This window comes from Lepisosteus oculatus, chromosome 6, assembly GCF_040954835.1.
Source record: "Lepisosteus oculatus isolate fLepOcu1 chromosome 6, fLepOcu1.hap2, whole genome shotgun sequence".
NCBI classification, from domain to species: Eukaryota; Metazoa; Chordata; class Actinopteri; order Semionotiformes; family Lepisosteidae; genus Lepisosteus; species Lepisosteus oculatus.
This window is the reverse complement of record NC_090701.1, coordinates 4,925,212-4,944,050: the sequence shown is the minus strand read 5'-3', so window position 1 is coordinate 4,944,050 and position 18,839 is coordinate 4,925,212. Positions and strand designations below refer to the sequence as shown.

The window sequence follows — 18,839 nt, the reverse complement described above, 5'->3', positions numbered from 1 at the left end:
GTTTTATGCTAGCTTTAAGCAGTGTTGACCACGGCAATATGGAATGCTCTGCGTCTCAAAAACATACTGTAAGACTAAGAATAACTGGTGCTGATGCTTGTTTTTGCCAGTGCAGTTGAAATGATGCAACATACTGTATATTGTTCTGTAGTGGAGCTCTTTCCTACTGCAGCTGTTGCAGCCAAGGGGGCTGGGGCGCATTCTTAAACATGAGTAATTCTGAGTGAAAATTGATTTGATTTTTTTTTTTAAAGAGCTTTCTTTTCCGTTTCGCTTTGAACAAATTGATGCAATTCAATAAACAGCTTTCAAAATGGGAACATACTTTATTTTGAGGGTGAATAATAAAATACGCCTTCATTTTCCTCTGTTTGCCTGTGTCTGCCTGGCTGTTTATTTTTACAACGGTAAACGCTGTCATTCCAAAGCCTTTGGAAGAAACTGCTACAGTGTGCAGCAGAGGCAACTCACTAGGCCCAACAGATTTATTTATTCTGCTTATTTCTCAGTGTTCATTCCTTTTTCCACTTCATTTTCATCATCTTCTCATGCTTTTTTTTCCCCACTGGCTCAGGACCTGTCTGTTGCACACTCATGGGGTCCAGACCAACGATTTTCATTCTAAAAGCTCTTTGTCTTTGCCTGTGGTTGTGTTGACAGGTTGCTGAAAGTTCTGGGGGACCCGGTTTGCTACAGCCTGTCATGTCTCGTGCTCGGCAGCCCCCTCTGGTCACAGGCATCTCGCCGAATGAGGGGACCTCATGGACGAAAGTCACGATCCGCGGGGAAAACTTGGGCACGGGGCCTGCTGACCTCTGTGGTAAGAAACACTCCTTCCCTGAGCAGCCCGAAGAGTTTGCTGCTTTTTACACACGAGATGGTTTTTCCATCTTTTGTAGAACAGAAGAAATTGTTTGAGTCAGAGAAGCTGCAGTTTTAAAACGCAGTGGTAGCGCACAGTCAAGTCAGAGCAGTGTCGGCCATTTATATCAGCGCCAGGCAAAATATACTGCAGATTCTGGTGAGGCGGCATCTACTCTCTCATCCAGCCTTGCTCCTCCTTCATTCATTTGTTCTGGATAATCATGAAGTCAAATGTCTTTTCAAAAGAAGGAAATGCAATTTGAGATTATGTATTTCTCAAGAGTATTAGTCGGCATATATTTTTTTTTAATTATGGAGGACACATTAAGGTGAAGTCTTTTCAATTGATGTGTTTTTTAAAGTTGACAACAGAAATAGTTCTGGAGAATATCTGGCTTTTTTCAGAAAATATATTTAATTTTTTTTGCCACTTTTGTAAGAGTAAAATCTTCTATTGTTTTGCTTACAAACATAAATGAGTTATTTTCTTGATAATATTGGTTTCAGACAAACTGATATTTCATTCTACATGATGATGCTTGTCTATTCAAATATGTGCTTTACCTGTTTTTTCCACATCTATATTTTTTCCGCAGTAGTTGAATTTGTGCACACTGCTTTGTTTAAACTAGCAGTAAAATTTTTAATTCATGCTGCACTTTTTTGTCAGTTGTCTGAAACTTAAAAGAGTGCAGTATGCAACTTCAGGCCTCGAAAGTATTTTGTTATCTTTTTTAAGTTGCAAATACAGGCAGTCCCTTTTAGAAACAGATGGAAATCCCAAGATAGACAGGTTTTTTATGGCTTAACTTTGTAGCTATGTACTGTTGCTCATCTCCGATCATGAGCAGTCCCTATCTCACAGACGTGAGGTCTCACGCTTCTTCAGTGTTTCACACCAGTGGCCCTGCAGTTGTAGATGTGACGTTCTGGGTTTGGGGAACGTGGCTTTCTCATGTTTTGGTGAAATCGAAAGAGTGCCGATCAGATTTCCCCCGTGCGGAGCTAGCTCTCCCAACAGTTGCCTTCCAGTGGCGCTCGCTGAAAGAGCTGTTCTTCAGAGGGGGGCTGCTCAGCACACTTGTGATGACTTTACTGCGGCGCAGACGTTGAAGCCCTCATCACTTCAGCCTCCCCACAAGGGTCGCCTCATCACTCCGGGCACACACTGCAGAACATGAAAAAAATAACAGCAGAGAGGCTGAAAACCGTTCACACTGGAGACATTCAGAGGCATGTTAAAAAAAAAAGCGTTTAAAAATAAACGCTGTGGAACAGCTCAGCTGGCAGTGAATCCTGCACAGCCACTCTGCTTTCATCAGACCACTTTCAGTTTGTTGAGCTGTAAAACTGCAGGTTTGTTCTTTAAGGCTGCTCAGGCTACGATGTCCCACATGTACCACAAGATGAGCCTGCGAGAATTTCTCTAGCATACGGATTTCACACTCTGTAAGGTTTCATATAGAAAAATGACAGTTTTTCAAAGAATGCCTATTAAAAACAACATTTGCACTTCAAGCGACCATTTCTCCAGTTTCATTTTTGCCACAAATATTTTTTTCTGATTGAGCTCAGACAGCAATTTTTCTCTTTGTGATACTGTCATCAGATTGAAATCCTTCAGTTGTCTCCTAAGCTTCAGTTAAAAAGGATCAGTGAAGTAGCAAATTCTGTCATTATTTTTAATTTACTTGGTTGACTCTTTTATGCAAAGAGGTTTAAACGTGTACCCATTTATACAGCTGTGCATTTAACTGGAGCGATCTGGGTGAATTACCTTAGTCAAGGTGCAACAGCAGCAAGTCCCACCTGAGACTTGAACCCACAGCAGGCTAGTCCAGGACCCTAACCTCTCCAGCCACATTCCTTTGCAGTTTACAGGATGAATCCATGGTTCAGCATATACAACCTTGAGCTTTGTCCCGATTTTTAAAGGCGTTAAATGAAGCCGACTGTGTGCACTATGTGTTGCATATGTTACACCACTGCCAAACCACCTACTAATATATACAGTCAGGGGAATTTCAAGAGACTTCTTGCAAAGAAATTTTCTCCCAGATTTATACTAAATGACTGTTTATAAAACCCCCTGGTCTTGAATCATTAAAACTCCATGGAGAAGGGTCACACAGGGCTATCCATTCACACAGGTCCATGTTTTATTTAGAGAGGGCTGTTTTTGTAGCCCATGAAGTATTAATGAAAAATCTTTCTGCTGATTACTCAGAGAGAGTTCCCTAATCTCCTTTAACTCTGACACATAACTTGCTTATTGAAAAGATTGTTGCACTTGTAACTGAAGGTGTATTTAAAGCCATAAAAACATTATTTTAAAAATGGGTTTGGCATGGATTGTTGGCTGATCTACCAATTGTATTACTTTGGTAATACTCTAATATTCATGCTGAATAAGTTCAGCTTTTCAAAAGAAAGTGTAACTTTCAGGGGCAAACCTGCTGGTACCATACTACATAATTTTCCTGAGGCAGAAACAGAAAATAATTTTGAAACCCGCTTTGAACATATTGCTTTTTGGGGCAGCAAAAAAATATTTCATCTGTTACACTTCTGAAGTCGTGATGATATAATTCTGCTAATTAGAGATCCTTTCAAGGAAGAAGACATGTCATCCTTATCCTGCTGTTGTGTGCAATGTGAATTTTTTTTCTATCTTGTTTAATATTTTAGAAATGATTTATAGCATAAAAGTTGCTTTTTGCTTTCTTATAGGTCTTTCTATCTGTGGCCATAACTGTCTGTTGACTGCGGAATGGATGTCGGCCAGTAAGATAGTCTGCCGAGTGGGACCCGCTAAGGATGACAAGGGAGAGATCATTGTGACCACCAAGTCAGGGGGCAGAGGAACCTCTACTGTGTCCTTCAAGCTCCTCAAGCCCGAGAAAATAGGTAACGCTGATGGGTCCAGCCATTCTTATCCTCTGATCCCACGTACTGTTCCAGTAAACCTCGTTTCTTGTTTTGTGTTCATCCCTTCCGTCTGCCTGCTGTAGAACTGTGGGAAGCAACCAGATAATACAATACTGGTGTTCTTGAAAACGTGGCGCTATTGAAGCAGCCCCTCCGTTGCACAATTATTCCCGTCAACTTTATATTTTTCAGATGATAAAGTTGTGAAAAAACAGTGAGAAAAAAAGTCTGATTGTATGCCTCTGGTGGGAAAAAAAAACGTTCTTTTTCTACTGCTAGGATGAACAGGATTGGGGTGTTTAAGGATCTGATTTAGTGAAGGCCTCTGTCTGGAGAACAGGCTGAGCCACTCGCTGAACGTGGCATCGACGTACATCTGTCAAGATCTGTGCTGATACTGGGTGGCAGGGAGCCGCTGAGGAGATCGGTTTGCGCTGCAGGTCCCAAGGCTCGCTGGGATCCTCCAGTGTTCACTGGACGCTGCATCTGTCCTCCAGCTGAAAGATGAATTCCTTTGTTTCCTTTGCACTGAGGGGGAAAGAAAGGCAAAGGGTTTGGCAAGCATAAGTGTTGATGAATACATTTATATGCCTTTAGTTCTCCCAGGCCAATCTGGGATTATAGTGGTGATTCATGTTACAAATTTGGAACGGATACACATGAGGTAAAACAATAATATTTGATTCGGAATTTACAATAACAAAAAAATGGAGGTCAGGTTTCTTTATTCTGGTAAAAAAAAAATTCTTCATTCATTTATTTGCTATTCACAAGATCAGTCCTTATCTGTTCCTCCTTCGGGCTGGGTTGGATCAAGGGTCCGAGCTGCTTTGTCCAGCTTGTGCAGTGCAGACACATCCCTCGCTGCGTCACAGCAATGTCCGAAGTTCTGCTCTTCGCCTTGCAGGGATCCTGGACCAGTCTGCCGTATGGGTTGACGAAATGAATTACTACGACATGCGCACCGACCGAAGCAAAGGGATTTCTCCACTGTCCCTGCGGCCAGCCAACCCCCTCGGAATTGACATTGACAAGTAGGTAAACCACAGCGAATCTGGAGCTCGAGCAGCAGCATTCCAGGGCTTGATTGTTTCCAGCAGGCTTGGATTAAGGCAAATTAAGAGCTAGAGAAGAGAGACATAATGAAAGGATGGCAGGGAGCTGGATGCACTGTTCCAGGTTCCCTCTCAGCGCAGGCGGCCTGAGAAGGAAACTGCCGATCAGGAAGCCCATGTGCAAAGGATTAATTGGGTTCATTTTTTCTGCGCACACTGCCTTGTCTGTCAGTTAGCTATGTAAACACAAGTAAATTACATTGTCTTCTGAAATGTGTCAGTGTTACAGATTTACAGCGCTAGAGAAATTTTCTTTCCCCCTTTTCAAGGGTTCTGGTGCTTCTTCCGTAGTCATGAGTCGCACACAAACACGTGTTGATGTGTGAATCATCTGTACTAAACACACGAATAACTGAGCGGATTGGGAGCTGTAAATTATTAGTAAAATGCATTGCAAAGCTTGGTAGGGACTGCTCTTGTTAGAAACCAGATTGCAGACTCCATTAATTGCATGCCTTGATTACTTCATATGCTTTTTGTGATTAGTTACATTTTATTTTTGTGATCTTTGGGACATGGTTTGTCATATTCAGGCTCTGCATAGTTGACAGGCAAGCTCAGAGTTTTAAATCTTACAATATTCTGACACTGGCAGTCCATATTTATAACATTAATATATTAATGTTCACACCTGAAGAAGGCTCCACGGCCGAAACGTTGCGTTTTCTTTCTTCTCTTTTCAGCATAGAATGAACCTATTACTTGTTCCTTTGCAGCCTACGCATGCTGACACAGCTCCCCACCTGAACTACATTAATACATTATTTTAACTCTAATCTGCAGCCCTTTTGTAGAGCTTGTCACTACAACAGAATAATACACAAAACAGAACTCGGCACTGTGAGCTGACATCAAAGAGCCTTGCTTTGTGAGAGCAGACTTCAGTGTGTGAATTGAAGTATCTTCTTTAACAAGGATAAAATGTCTGCTACGTTGCTAGGCAGTCCATCGAACAGTAATGAGAAATATGAGCTATGACTCTGTTAAATTGCAGTGTCCGTGAGATTTCCATTTCCTGGAAAAGGGAAATAATTTGCAAAAGGTTGTTTTGATCATTGAAGTTCAACATGTAACGTTTCCAACAGCAAGACTGTTTTGATTCCCCAAACCATCTGGGGAGATATGTATTGGATATGAACAAGGAGACAGATTTGTGAGCATGAACTGGTACCTTCATTAATCAGTGCAGTTGAGGTGTAGTGATCTAGTGTAGTAGTAGGATAGTCAGCTGTAGTAATCAGTAGTAGTAGTGTAGAAGAACATGACCTTATAGTCTTTAGCATACCTTTTACATTTCAAGAGACTATACGTAGGCACGCCAAAGACAAAATGTGAAAATGGAAAAAAATGATCCTAGAAATTAATGATGTTTTTATGGAACAAATCGCTGTAAAACTAAATCTCCTGCAAAAAATGGTGCTAATAGCTTAGTTAGCTTAGTTAGTTATCCAGTTAACGTACAGGCAAAGCAGGGGAAATCTAATTTAGGAGCACATAGGTTATAAATCGAGTAAGCAAGTAGGATAGATAGAAGCCATTTAATCCCAAAGGATCATCATCAGGTACCAAAGTCTAAACATGAAGTTTTAACTCAAAAAGGTTGTTTTTTTTTTCTCTGTAGTTCCCAGCCAATGAATCTTGAGACTGTTAATAGGAAATAGGCACCGTTGGAAACACTTTTATCAGAAGTTAATGAGAAGTGTTAAACACCCCATGTATCTGTGTGTATGGTTGCCTAATCAGGCTTTTGAAACTAATTAGTTGAAACTGATTCAGGAGATAGAGTGACTAAGCCAGAGAAAGTGCTTGTAATAGGATCCTCAGCATCTCTTGTGTGATGAATTGCCTAACTGAAGCTGTCGAAGCACCCACAGAATTAGATGAGTCAGCAGCCGTAATTACAACATAGATGTTTATGGAAATTTTCTGTACTGTTGACACAGAATATGGTAAAAAGAAGTGGATTTCCGCCCAGCTCTCATAAATCTGCAAAGAACACCTAAATTTGATATACATTTTATAAATAAAATGGTCAATAACAACCAGTTGTTAGCATATGTACTTTTAAGCCCTTCTGGGATGTTTGTAACATTCTCAGATCGTTTCAATGAGTGAGATAATTTGTGTCTTTCAGAAAGGGAATTGAAAATCAGAGTTTATATCTTAAAATATTCAGGATTTTTCCTGTAACATTAGTACTTCTCAGTGTTCTGTGTTCATCTGTAAGAAAAGGACACAAAGGCTGCTTTAGGATTTCTAAAATTGAGTTCTGCAATACTTGGGAGTCTCGATCTTTAATTCAAGTGCATGAGAGATGATGTTATGTGAGATAACATATGACTAAAATATAAGTGACTAAAGATCTTTTTGGTGTCTAAAAAGATTTAGATTATTTTCTCTCCACTTTAAAGCTTATATTTTGATATAGGGAAAAGATAAAGACTTTTAAACAACTTAAGGCGTATAACCCTTTAAAAATGAATTTAGCTTTCTTCCCCTTTATGAGTGCAAAAAAATCATCTTGAAACTCCTAAATGCTAAAAATACATTTCACACAAGCATTTCCTTTCAAAATAAATACTGCACTTTTGTACCATATTCCAAACTTATTGTTAATGTGAGAGTGAACAATTCTGCATTATACTTTACTTAAAGTGTAAAATAAGCTGGATGTTTCTGTTACTGGATTGCCTTTTCTTGGGAAGAAACAGATTCGGTTGTGTTCAGTAACTTTAGAGTATAACATAAATTTATGTGGGCGAAATCTGGGATCTAAACAACCTGACAAAGAAAAGCATAACTTCTGTGTAACATCAGAGCGGGGTAGTCTAGCATTTTTTCTGTCTTTCCTGTATCTCCAAATGATCTGCTAATAGCTTGTAGAGATCTCATATAAGCAGCAAGTATTTTTTTCTAAAATTGGTTAATAGTAATTAAAACATCTGGATTCAAAATATTTACTTTGTCTATTCCTACTGTAAGGTATCATAAAATTATTTTTGTGACAGCTATTAAACTGTAATGTTAAAATAGCAGGTCCATTTCAGATTGTCGTGAAAGGGATATAACTTACTGTATAATTTAAAATATTTAAATCTTTAAAAATGATATTTAGTGCATAGCATATGCAGTAATTACAAACGTTAGATTTTTTTCACTCTTATGTGATTTTAATTATCTTGTTTACTAAATAGTAAATAATTTTTTTGTGTGCTTTTTGATAGCAGGCTGACTTGTCGGCAAACAAGGTTTTAAGTAAATACATTATTTGAAATTGATTTTTATTTGTAAATTGATTTAGTATAAAATACATAAAGAAATACTGAACAAATTCTTGTTGAATGTTATAATTAAAATGTGGTATTGCTCACAGAAAGTTTCCCATTCTTTGTAGTTTTTCAAATTACTTATAATGCAAACTTCTATCAATAAATGTTCAGAATAAACAATCAAATCTCACATAAGTGTCCTGTTATTAACTCTAATAGCTCTGACAAAGCAAACATTTATCTAATTATTAAGTTTACTACCATATTGATACTGTACATTTTAATAATGTATGCAACAGCAGTACCTTACCTGAACTTCTCCCTTATAAATGCCAGACGTTTAAGTAATTAATTAGTTAACAAAAGTCTAATCTGTACTGTAAATGTACTGTTGTAGTATACTGAACCCTTTCCAGGAAAAACAACAACTGTTTTTACTCCTTAGTGTAGGTGCTCCGTTGAAGACTGGAATAATTGGTATCTTGAAGCTCACTAGAGAGTCTCAGCTTAGGAAACTGCCTTTTACTCTTCGTATTTTAAAGGAATTCAAGAAGTCAAATCCCCTGCACTTTATTATTATTTTAAAGTTAACTTGCCGTGAGTACCGTAACCTCGACTGTCTTCAGCGATGATAGATGAGGGAGAACGTGTGCAGTGTCTTTCTGAGGTGAATACCGTCGTTGACCATTGCTAAAATCAAGCTTTCATGTATCTTTCAGTAAGGGAAATTCGTCTACTAGTGATGACAATTATTAAATCATACCGCGTTTTTAGTATGAAAAGCTAAATACACGAATCGCTGCGATGGGCAGTAAAATGATAGAAGACAGTCTGGGGACCAGGTTAGAAAGCATACGGGTCATTAGCGAGGATAAAACTGCTTGAGTATATAAAAAATGAAACCCTGCGTGTAAAAACAGTGCAGGGTGGCTTCTAATGTGCAGTCTGCAGCCACCCTTCCGTCACACTGGTGAATTCTTCCCACGCAGACTGCTGCAGAAGCCAGGGCAACAAGCTTGTCTTGCACTGCCCTCTTCTGGTAGGTTTTATATTGCATGGTGATGCCTTCATACCGAAATGATGCAAGTTTTCAAAGTGTTTTTTGGAAATCCTCTGTTACTTCACTGGCTTAACAGGACAGCATCCGCCCTAGAACCAGAGTTTACTCTCGTGGTATTGGTCCACATTTTCAAAAGTTTTTTTTCTTCCCGTACTAAATAAATTGTTTTCAGATTTTACCTTCACTGATACACATAACAAAGACATGGAACATCCCAAATGTTTTTGTTTTTATCTTGATTTTTTACACTGTGAAGTTTATACAGGTTTGGCACAGGCCAACAAACTGTTTGACGTGCATAGTAAATAAATGGCAATAACTAAATGGTTTTGATTCTTTAAAATTGCTCTCCGCACTCAATTTAGTCTCGGATCACTCTTAGCAATCATTAACCAGCTGCAATGACATCACACTGCTTTTTCATTTCAGATCTTGGCATTCAGTGCAAATATCTTGGCATTCTTTATCCTACACTCAGAAAATTTCATAGGTTAAAATAAAGAACAAACATAACTTTCTCATTAAAACGAACAATGAAGTGTGTAGACATGAATGTCTAGCTCTGTTCTTGCTGCGCTGTGTGCATAATCCTGTTTTGTTCAAGTATAAATTCACAGTTAATTGGTGTAATTACTCGCTCATCTGCTCATATGTAATATGTTTCTAGGCATTTTTACAGCCGATGATTTGAAAGAAGCACTTAATTTGTGCTGCAGTAGCTAGAACACATCAGGCCCGGATATAAATGTTAAGTTTTTCCATTAAAGTGAATAATTACTCCAATTGAATAAGTGTGGTCTTCCGTGGAAGTAAAGCTGGGATAGTGTGTTCCTGCTGAAACCAAATAGGGTTGCATCTGGTGTAGAAGGAAGTGAAAAACTGACCAGCAGCTTGTGTTGTAGAAATGGAGGACTGCATGACCAGTTCAATATGTTTTCCTGTTTTAAAGGAGAAAAATGTTTATGCTGTAAAACACAAAAAGTCTGTGTTAACAGCACTTTTGTAAAAACTCCCCTGGTCTCCTGTTTTGGCTGTAGATGAGATGGTCTCCTGGCATCTTCCTGTTCTATCTTTCTTCAAATGCAAATGTTACTCACAGAAAAGACAGTACTGGAGACGTAGCTATCACACTGTTCTCATGAACTGGTATATTATTTACACAGTCTTTAGAGAATTGATTTTTTAAAATTGAGTAAATAGGGAAACACTAAGGCAAACACCAGGATTAAACCAAAACTTTGTCCCACATGCCATCTACAAATTACAGTCCCGCTATATGACATAATACAGTTTGTAATATGTGATTCATTGGTACATCGAAGTGTTTGATTTAATCTGGCCTAAAAGTAGCATTCTGATTTTTGCCTTTTTTTCAAATCTGCAACAGTGATTTAATCACAGTACTAGATTGGTCTTGATGTCTGTGAAACAACATCTTAGGCTTTAGTTCTGCACTGGGGATTTTTTCATAAAATTTTTTAAAATATTTATGCCTTGAATAATCTCGTTCCATTTTAGCAATTAACTACTTGGCTTAGCAGTTTTTGTTTAGTACATCTGACTTATGCCAGACACATTCACTATTTTCATCCAGGATTTCCACTAGGTTCAGTCTTCTCCTTGAGCCCTGTGATGCTGGACAGCAGTTTATCTGCTTTATTACATTTTACAAGTCTGGGCAGACTGGTTAAGAAAAAAAACTATTTTGTTCTTAGCTGTTTGCAGAAACAATTACTCAAACATATTCTAGTCATATCCCTGTGTTGTAATTTGTTCACTGAAATGCTGGTAAGCGGTCTTAAGTCATCCTTGCATGTTTTTTGCAGTGTTCAGTGATGGGTGTTGAGTGGCTCAACTAGTAAGGCTGTTTTTGAAGGGTGTGTTAAGACAGTACTTCCCAAACAGAACGCCAGGGAAAAACCTCAGGTGTGCTGTGGAATCTGAAAAGATTGTCATTAAAAAGTGTTGAGCAGCAGCGTCTTGTAGCTCTTTTCAGCATCGAACTCAAATATTGGATGTATAATGATGTATTATAAACCAGAATATCACATCAATCCTCAATACCCACACCACAAAGTCATAAGCACATAAGAAAGATTCCGTGCGATTGTATGTTGTTTTTGTAAAAAAAAAAACGAATGCAAATCCACCTGTTTGGTAATTATTAGTAGTTAATCGATCAATGATCTTCTCCAGCTACTTCTCGAAAGAAGTCAGTCGGCTTCAACCACATGGCTGGGTAGCTTGTTCTGTAGTCCCCCAGCTCTTTGGGTAAAGAAATGCCTCCTGCATTTGGTCTTAAATGCACTTCTTCATTAACCTGTCAAGAGAGAGGAAAAGCAGACAGCCCAGATGTTTGCCTCCAGAAATCTCGTAAACACATTAAGGGTTAAAATTGCCTGTTTTATATTGGGAGGCATCTTCTTGGTCACAAATATACATTGTTTTTGCTTAAGCAAAAGTAAAAGTAATTATTACCAACCAAAGCACATTCTTATTGTGTGTTTATACAACATATGACACAGCACTGACACTTTCTGTCAGTGGACTGAATTCTGCAAGGTTTCCTGCAAGAAAGCAATGGCTTTTGCTGACAGCTCTAGTTTAAGTGAAAAAAGAAAAGACAGTGTTAAATTTTATAAGCATCTGCACGCTTGCATGTGCGCTGTAAGAGTGAATCACAGCCCAGGTCTATAGCACATCTTCAGAGACAGTGAGGAATCACTGGGCAGTAGAGGTCAGAGTGATTGTTAGAGGTCAGATGCATTGCTCTCCTCTTCCCATAAAGACTCTCCAGGGGCATGTAGTTTATGCAAAACTGAAAAATAGCTCTTAATAAGTAGTGCTTGAAAGCCATTTATCTTCTTGTTGAGAGTAGGCTTTCAAGGTTTTAAAATAATCTTTTCTTTAACTCTGGTGTTATTTTCTGATCGTTTTATTGCCAAAACACAGACAATTTAATTTATTTGTGTTTTCTGCTAGGTAATTTGAAGACAACAATGAAATGCCATATTTTTAAGTTTATTTTTTGGGGAAATTTGTAAGTTCGTGACAGAAATAGCAATGCTTGAGAGGACACCTACATTTTCAAATTAATTTAATTTGAAAGCAAATTAAATTAATTTAAAATTAATGAAGCAGGTTTAAATATAACAAAAATATCTGGCATAAGTCGGTAAATACAATGATACAGTAAGTTAATATTGCTTTGAAAATAGTGACCATTTTGTATTTTTTCAGGGGAAAAGTCCCGCAGAAGGATTTGGAAAGCCTTTTTCCTGGAATGAGTGGCGATTTCACCAGTGAAAATTTTTCTGCCACCTGGTATCTTATAGAAAACCATTCTCTCACAAGGTGAGTTTTATGTTTTTAATAATGGAGATTCATCTTATAGTCATATTTGGAAAACAGATATTTAGAATGTGGGATAAAACCCAGGCGTAGTGTTTGGTTCCTGACCTTACACTTATTTGTCAAGTACCTTTTATGGAAAGGGGGGTGATGTTTGGGTGACACCCCCTTACTGACTAGAACAGGGCTGCACCATCTTACAGAAGAACATAGATAGAGGCTTACATAACAGAGGAAGCATTCGGCCCATCTGTCCCAACAATCCCTGCAAAGACAACGTCGGCAACGGCCAGCAGGATCTTCAAAGGGCAGCAGTGTTGTTTGCTGTTCATGAGGGGGAAAACAAAGGTCTGTTCTGTACACTGCCTTCATGTCACTGGCACTGGTTAGGTTTAACTTTAGTTTAGTTTGATCTTCAAATCCCTCCAACATATAACAGTTTGTAGTGTCAAAACAATGAAGATTTCACAGCTCAGTTGTTTTGCTTCACGGCAATCGCTGTTGAACTGCCCCATCGCCACTGTCGTGCTGCATAGCAGTGAGGTATACAGAACTGACCCAGCCCAGCTAGGAAGAGTGAGTCAGAGCGAGTGCAATGAGGAAGTTATTATCCAGTATATTCGCATAGTCTGTGAGCGCTTGCACACAACCCCACACGTTTTAGAGTTTCTCTTCTTCAGCAACAATGATTTTTTCCACACAGCGTTTCAATAATAGGCATCTGAGGGAATTAAAATAAAAATAAAATTTTTTAGCAGAGCAAGAACTAAAGTTGCCTGCTTCTCTTCTACAGATCCAGCTAGCCACTGCTGTTTACTAACTAAAACTAAATAAATTGTGCTCAGGATAATGTATTTCTGTTATTTGTTCAGCAGGTTCATGTGCATGGGTGGTTTACTGCAAAACCAAACTGCAAATTCAATTTAAGATTTAATTATAGCCACTACTCACTTACAATGTAAAAATATAAACCCCTCACTGTTCTATTTTAAATGTTTTGTAAGAGGTCAGTTTATAACACTTCATTTCACCAGGCAAATGCAGAGAAATCATTTGCTGATGCATTGTCCTTGGTATGTTCAGTATGATATGGAAATCATGTTTTATAGTTCAGGCAGAAAGTGATGGAGTGATGGATCTGAACATAATCAACGTAGTCATTGGAAAATAGTAAAAAAAAGCTCCTAATGTACAACCACTGCTCTTCTGCAGTGCATGACAGGTCTGTGACTGTGTTTTCATATAGATCTGGGTTACTTGGTTTTACAGTAGTTTGCACATTAAGAGTAAGAGGAGGTGCACATTTTTGGAGGGTTTATACCCAACCAAGCACAAGGTAAAGTCCCAGCATCTCATTTTCATGGTGCTAATTGTGATAGAGGGCGACAAAGTCAGGTCGGCACCATTCCCGATACATGCCACGCGATTTGCGGCCACTATAAAACCCATTTCTGTAGTTTTTATAACCATTTAACCACAATCTGGCATCTGTTATTCACTTTGCTCGTCTCCTGGTATCACCTCCTATATCTCAGTGCAGTCATACAAGACAAGCAAGCTAATTCATGTGTAAGGTGACTTCTGTAAATTTTTACAAATCTTTTACAAATGTTTTTGAGCATAGAACACTTTGATAGTAGTTTGGTGGGGTTTACTATTCTCTCTTTTCCATTCAGAACAAACAACCTACTTCTTAAAGTCTGATGTGAATAGAAGTCTCATTCAAGTCTTATTCAAACCCAGTATGTATCATACGGGGAAGGTACTTTTATAATAAATCAACATGCACTTCCAATGAATGATTGTGATTAGGGGAAACTAACTGTATTCCTTACTGCATAACCTGGCAGCCAATACACTGACCCCCTTTTTTTTTCCTGCTGCAGTGAACTACCTTAGCTCTATCTTTTTAAAAACTGCACAGATTTTCCTTCCCGTTTTATAAGGTTTGATTGGCTTCTTTCAGGGCCTACGCAAGCAATAAACGGCCGTGTTTTTAAGGCACACAGTTCGCTTTGTGTGAACCCCACAGTACTGAAGGCGGTACTCTGCCGTTTTTGTCAGAAGTCCTTGCCTCGCTGCCGAAATAAATCACACTCCCGATGTTTCACAGAATGAAAAAAAACAGACTTGAACAAGCTGTACTTAACATCACTGAACTCTGTCACATTATGCCACCCTCTTCTGTTTTGAAGGTAGAGCCCTTCTTACACTTCCATACACTTTATTTAACCCAGATAACAGGAACCCTGAATATTGGGAACTCCAGTGTTTTGCTTAACATATGTGTGTTTTTTCCTTGGAGGAAACTCTGATTTGGGTCGAAAATTGCTTTCCTGACAGAACGTCATGACAAGTCTAAATAAATAAGGAGGGCTTCAGGCCCATCCACCAGGTAACAGGAAACTGCAATCACATTAATTGCCTGACTGGATATAAAACAAAAATATTGTATTGGCAGTTGACAGAAGGTGAATGAAAGCTTGTTTTTTTAAAAAAAATACCATTGAGCTAAACAATCGTTTGATGTATTCTCTGGTTCTTTAATGGGAGAGAAATACTACGTACTACTGTTTATGAAAATAGGAGGCACAGTTTTTATGAAGTGCTTTTATCTATTTTACAGTCGGATAAACTTTATGACAGTATAAGCCCACAGTTTTAATTTTTTATTTCTGTTTTTTAAAGTTCTGATCATTTTTAAATGTTGGGAAAACTTGTGAAATGTGAAAACATTTTGAATGATCTGTTTAAGGTGTCTCGAGATATAAACAAAAGCAAAATACAAAACAGTGTACTGGATATTCGTTGTGTTTTCAAGTGTAATCAGAAAGATTACAGAAGGGAATGAGCTTCGAAACTGAATGGTAGCCAGTGGTAGTCTGCTTCTGCAATGTTGAAGGTTTGAAGGGAGAATCCAAGACTGATTTTTTTATCATTTAAGACATACAAAGGCAAACAGGAGACACTGACATTAGCTTTTGTAGTTCTCTTGTATTGACATAATTTTCAGTATTATTTTAACTTATATAGACAGTTTTATTTTTTATTGTCTAAAGAAAAACATTGCAGTAATCAAAACAAGGGCAGTTAAATATGCAGGTGATGAGGTCTGGTAAATATATGTGATGAGGTTTGATAAATAACTGCAGATATCCAGCCTGTCAAATGGGCGCTTTCCTGTTAAGTATGAAAGCCTTTCAGCTCCGTGCCTTTTGGGGCCCTTAGTCAGTAGAAGGATTCTAATGCTGTTGCCCTCTTTCAGCTTCGATCAGCTCCGGGTTGCAGCTACGAACCTGCGGAAGCAGTCCAACAAGAAAAACGAAGGCAGCCTGGCGTATGTGAAGGGTGGCCTCAGCACCTTCTTCGAGGCGCAGGATGCCTTAGCAGGTAAATGCGGGATCTGAGTCCTTGCAACTTTCTGCTTTGCTGTTAGCACTGGTCTCATATTTTGAGCGAGAAGCTGTTATAGAAGGGCTTAGTTTAATCGCTACTCAATTACTAGTTTATTAAGCAAGTCTGACTTTTTTTGTCCAAACCGCCTTCAGTTGGACCTCTTCATACAGCTGGGCATTGTATTGCAACAGTTCAGATGAAGTGCCTTGCTCAAGAGGCACAACAGCGGTGTCTCACCACGGATTTCAACCCGCAACCTTCTAGATACAAGTCTCGGACTTTAACCTCTGCAAATGTAATACAGGATCTGACAATGCAACAGCACAGTGAAAGTGGCATAAATAAAAGTTAGGGAAGGTTGTATTTCATTGTGCAAAACAAAAAGTAGGAAGTAGGAACCCAATTTACAAACCTCTAGCTCGGCAGTGAAATTCTCTAAAGCATTCGCCAGCCTACCTAGAAAATGTGAATGCTTTCTAAAACAGACATTTCAGTTTCATGTGCTTCACATCCCCTGTTATACAAGAAAAAATGTGTGGATATTTTTCTGCACAGTAACAGATAAAATATCGAAGGAAAGAGTGGAATAGCATTGCTTTTCTCTCATTTATCCTATGCTAGTGTATTCTGTAACTGAAACATATGGAGAGCTGTAACATTGTTCTGTTTGTTTTAATTATTTCTGTAACACTAGAAAATGAAGACGTATTGCCGAGTCCTTGCTTTTTAAAAGGTTCATCCATTAGTCTGTTGTCATTCTGCAAGTTACCTACAGCGATGAAGTACAAGCAAACCCTTTTAGCTAGGGTGGCAACGAGAGGCAAGACTGTGCTGTACATTGTTTCGTGTTTATTTTAGCTGCGGTAATAAGGTCAAGAAAAACAGTTATTGGAAATACTGTTCTAATTAGCGACATTATTCCTCTCACAAAGCATCTCTCTGAAGGAAAGAAACCTTTTTAGGCCAAGCTATTTTCATGTCGAAAGGCTTTTTATTTACATATTTAAGCTTTTAGTTGGGCTGATTAAAGAGAATGTTACTGTGGTACTGTATTTAGGAAAGTTTGATTCCCTTGTCATGATTTAAACTAGTAAGGTCTTACCCAGCTACAGTTTTGATCTACATGATAACTGTTTTTGTTTTTCAGTTAATGTAAATTAAAAGCCTTTAAATTGTACTGTATGTTGCCCTACAAAGACTTCACAGCTTTTCATTTATATTGTGCTTGCATAAACACAAAACTCTACTCACACAAGCTTGAACTCCCCTCTCTGTTGGTCTTGTAGTGATGTGTCCGTTTGCAAAGACTAGCTGTCCTTATATTCTTGGGTAATTTAGCTGTTACTGCATGTCCTTCCTTTGCAGATTGGTTGCCTGCACTATTAAATGTGTAAATATGTACTTTAAAAATGCCAACAAGTTGCTATTATGATTCCTATTATTTGATATCAGTACCTAAATTGTGCAGATGTTGTTGTGAGTTGAAAAATACAACTGTCCCATCTGCCAGAGAAATTGGGGAAAACAATGTAATTATGGGACCAAAGGTATCTGCAGTCTAAACAACCTCCAATCTGACATCCAGGTCGCATGGAAAGACCAGCTTTCTATGTTCCTTGTTTTCCAGACAAACATCCGTGTCATAGGCAACGACATGTAAACCGCATCAGAATGTCATAACGAATACATGCCAACTTGTGACGCCAGGATTTGGAATTAATTTTTTTTTCTAATTGGTTTCTCAAAAATGTCAAAGATTTTTGGACCATTGGAAAATCAGTATTGTAAAAGACTGACAAAATATCCTAGAGTATGCCAGAATAGTTAATAAACAGTAATACCATTTTTATTTACTCTGTCATTTTGTAGTTCTTAGATATATCTTCTTTCACTTTCTTTCTCTTCCACATTATTTAAGGCATGAGATTGCATAAATGTTTTACTGAGCCAGTATTATAAGCTATCGTCATATTATCTTTGATAGCTTTTTAACTTAACCTTTGAGTTAAGTTTGAGTTGAGATAAGTTTAAGTGTATATCTTGAAAACATACCATTCTGGTGCTCGGGTGTTTCAATTATTTTAATTAGTAAAATGAACTTCACTCTTATATGTGTATCTCAATCAATAATGTTCTGTATGTCATATTGTCAATCCAAGGTACTGTACTGGCTTGTTTAATTCAGGCACAGTTTAAAGGCAGGTATTTAATTTGATCATAATTAAATATTCTGGCAATTCATTTGATACCAACAGAGCTTTAAACAGGAAGACTTAAGTTAAATATTTCTTTTAAAGCGGTATATATATTTAATTTTCTTTGTTACTTTGTAATATTTATAAAGTGCACTGTGGGTTTTTTAATCTCATTTTGCTGAAATATCGTTCCGAATTGAGGAGCCCCCTGTTTTGAATACCTTTCAAAAAATTTTTGGCTCCTCTCAGTACATCTATGTTTGCCAAACAAAACAACACCATAAAGGCAAGATTTCTAAGAATCTTGAAAGGTTGGAAAAAAAATAGCAAGAGGAGAAAGGGAAAACAGAGTTTGTGGTGATGTTTTTTTTACCTACCCCATAATAATTGATAATAATAACATGTCTCAAAATCTGTGAATCTGATAACTCAGCAGATATGATATCTCACCTAGTGACTGATTAATTCCAACTGTTGTCACTAAAGGTATTTTTTCATAGTTGTCAAAGACAGTAGTGTTTTGCAGTTAAAGGGTTTCTTATTGTCTTGGGGGATTAAAGAATTGGCTTCTGAGGAAGTGTTTCCTGGTTACCCAGTAAAAGCTAAGCAGGAAATGTGTTGTATCCCAGTAGAGCTATGGGCTCGCTTCTTTTGACCTTTG

At 38.0% G+C, this 18,839-nt stretch overlaps 1 protein-coding gene across 3 annotated transcripts in view; it reads left to right on the top strand.

Moving 5' to 3' along the window:
* Window positions 1-18,839, top strand: part of exoc2 (exocyst complex component 2) — a 107,217-nt gene that overhangs the window by 16,397 nt on the left and 71,981 nt on the right. For all 3 annotated transcript variants that reach the window (XM_069190917.1, XM_069190915.1, XM_069190916.1), the window contains exons 2-6: window positions 661-820; window positions 3,595-3,771; window positions 4,700-4,826; window positions 12,477-12,590; window positions 15,853-15,977. In XM_069190917.1, the coding sequence (XP_069047018.1) occupies window positions 703-820; window positions 3,595-3,771; window positions 4,700-4,826; window positions 12,477-12,590; window positions 15,853-15,977 (661 nt within the window). In that variant the 5' untranslated portion in view covers window positions 661-702. The remainder of the gene's footprint in view (window positions 1-660; window positions 821-3,594; window positions 3,772-4,699; window positions 4,827-12,476; window positions 12,591-15,852; window positions 15,978-18,839) is intronic.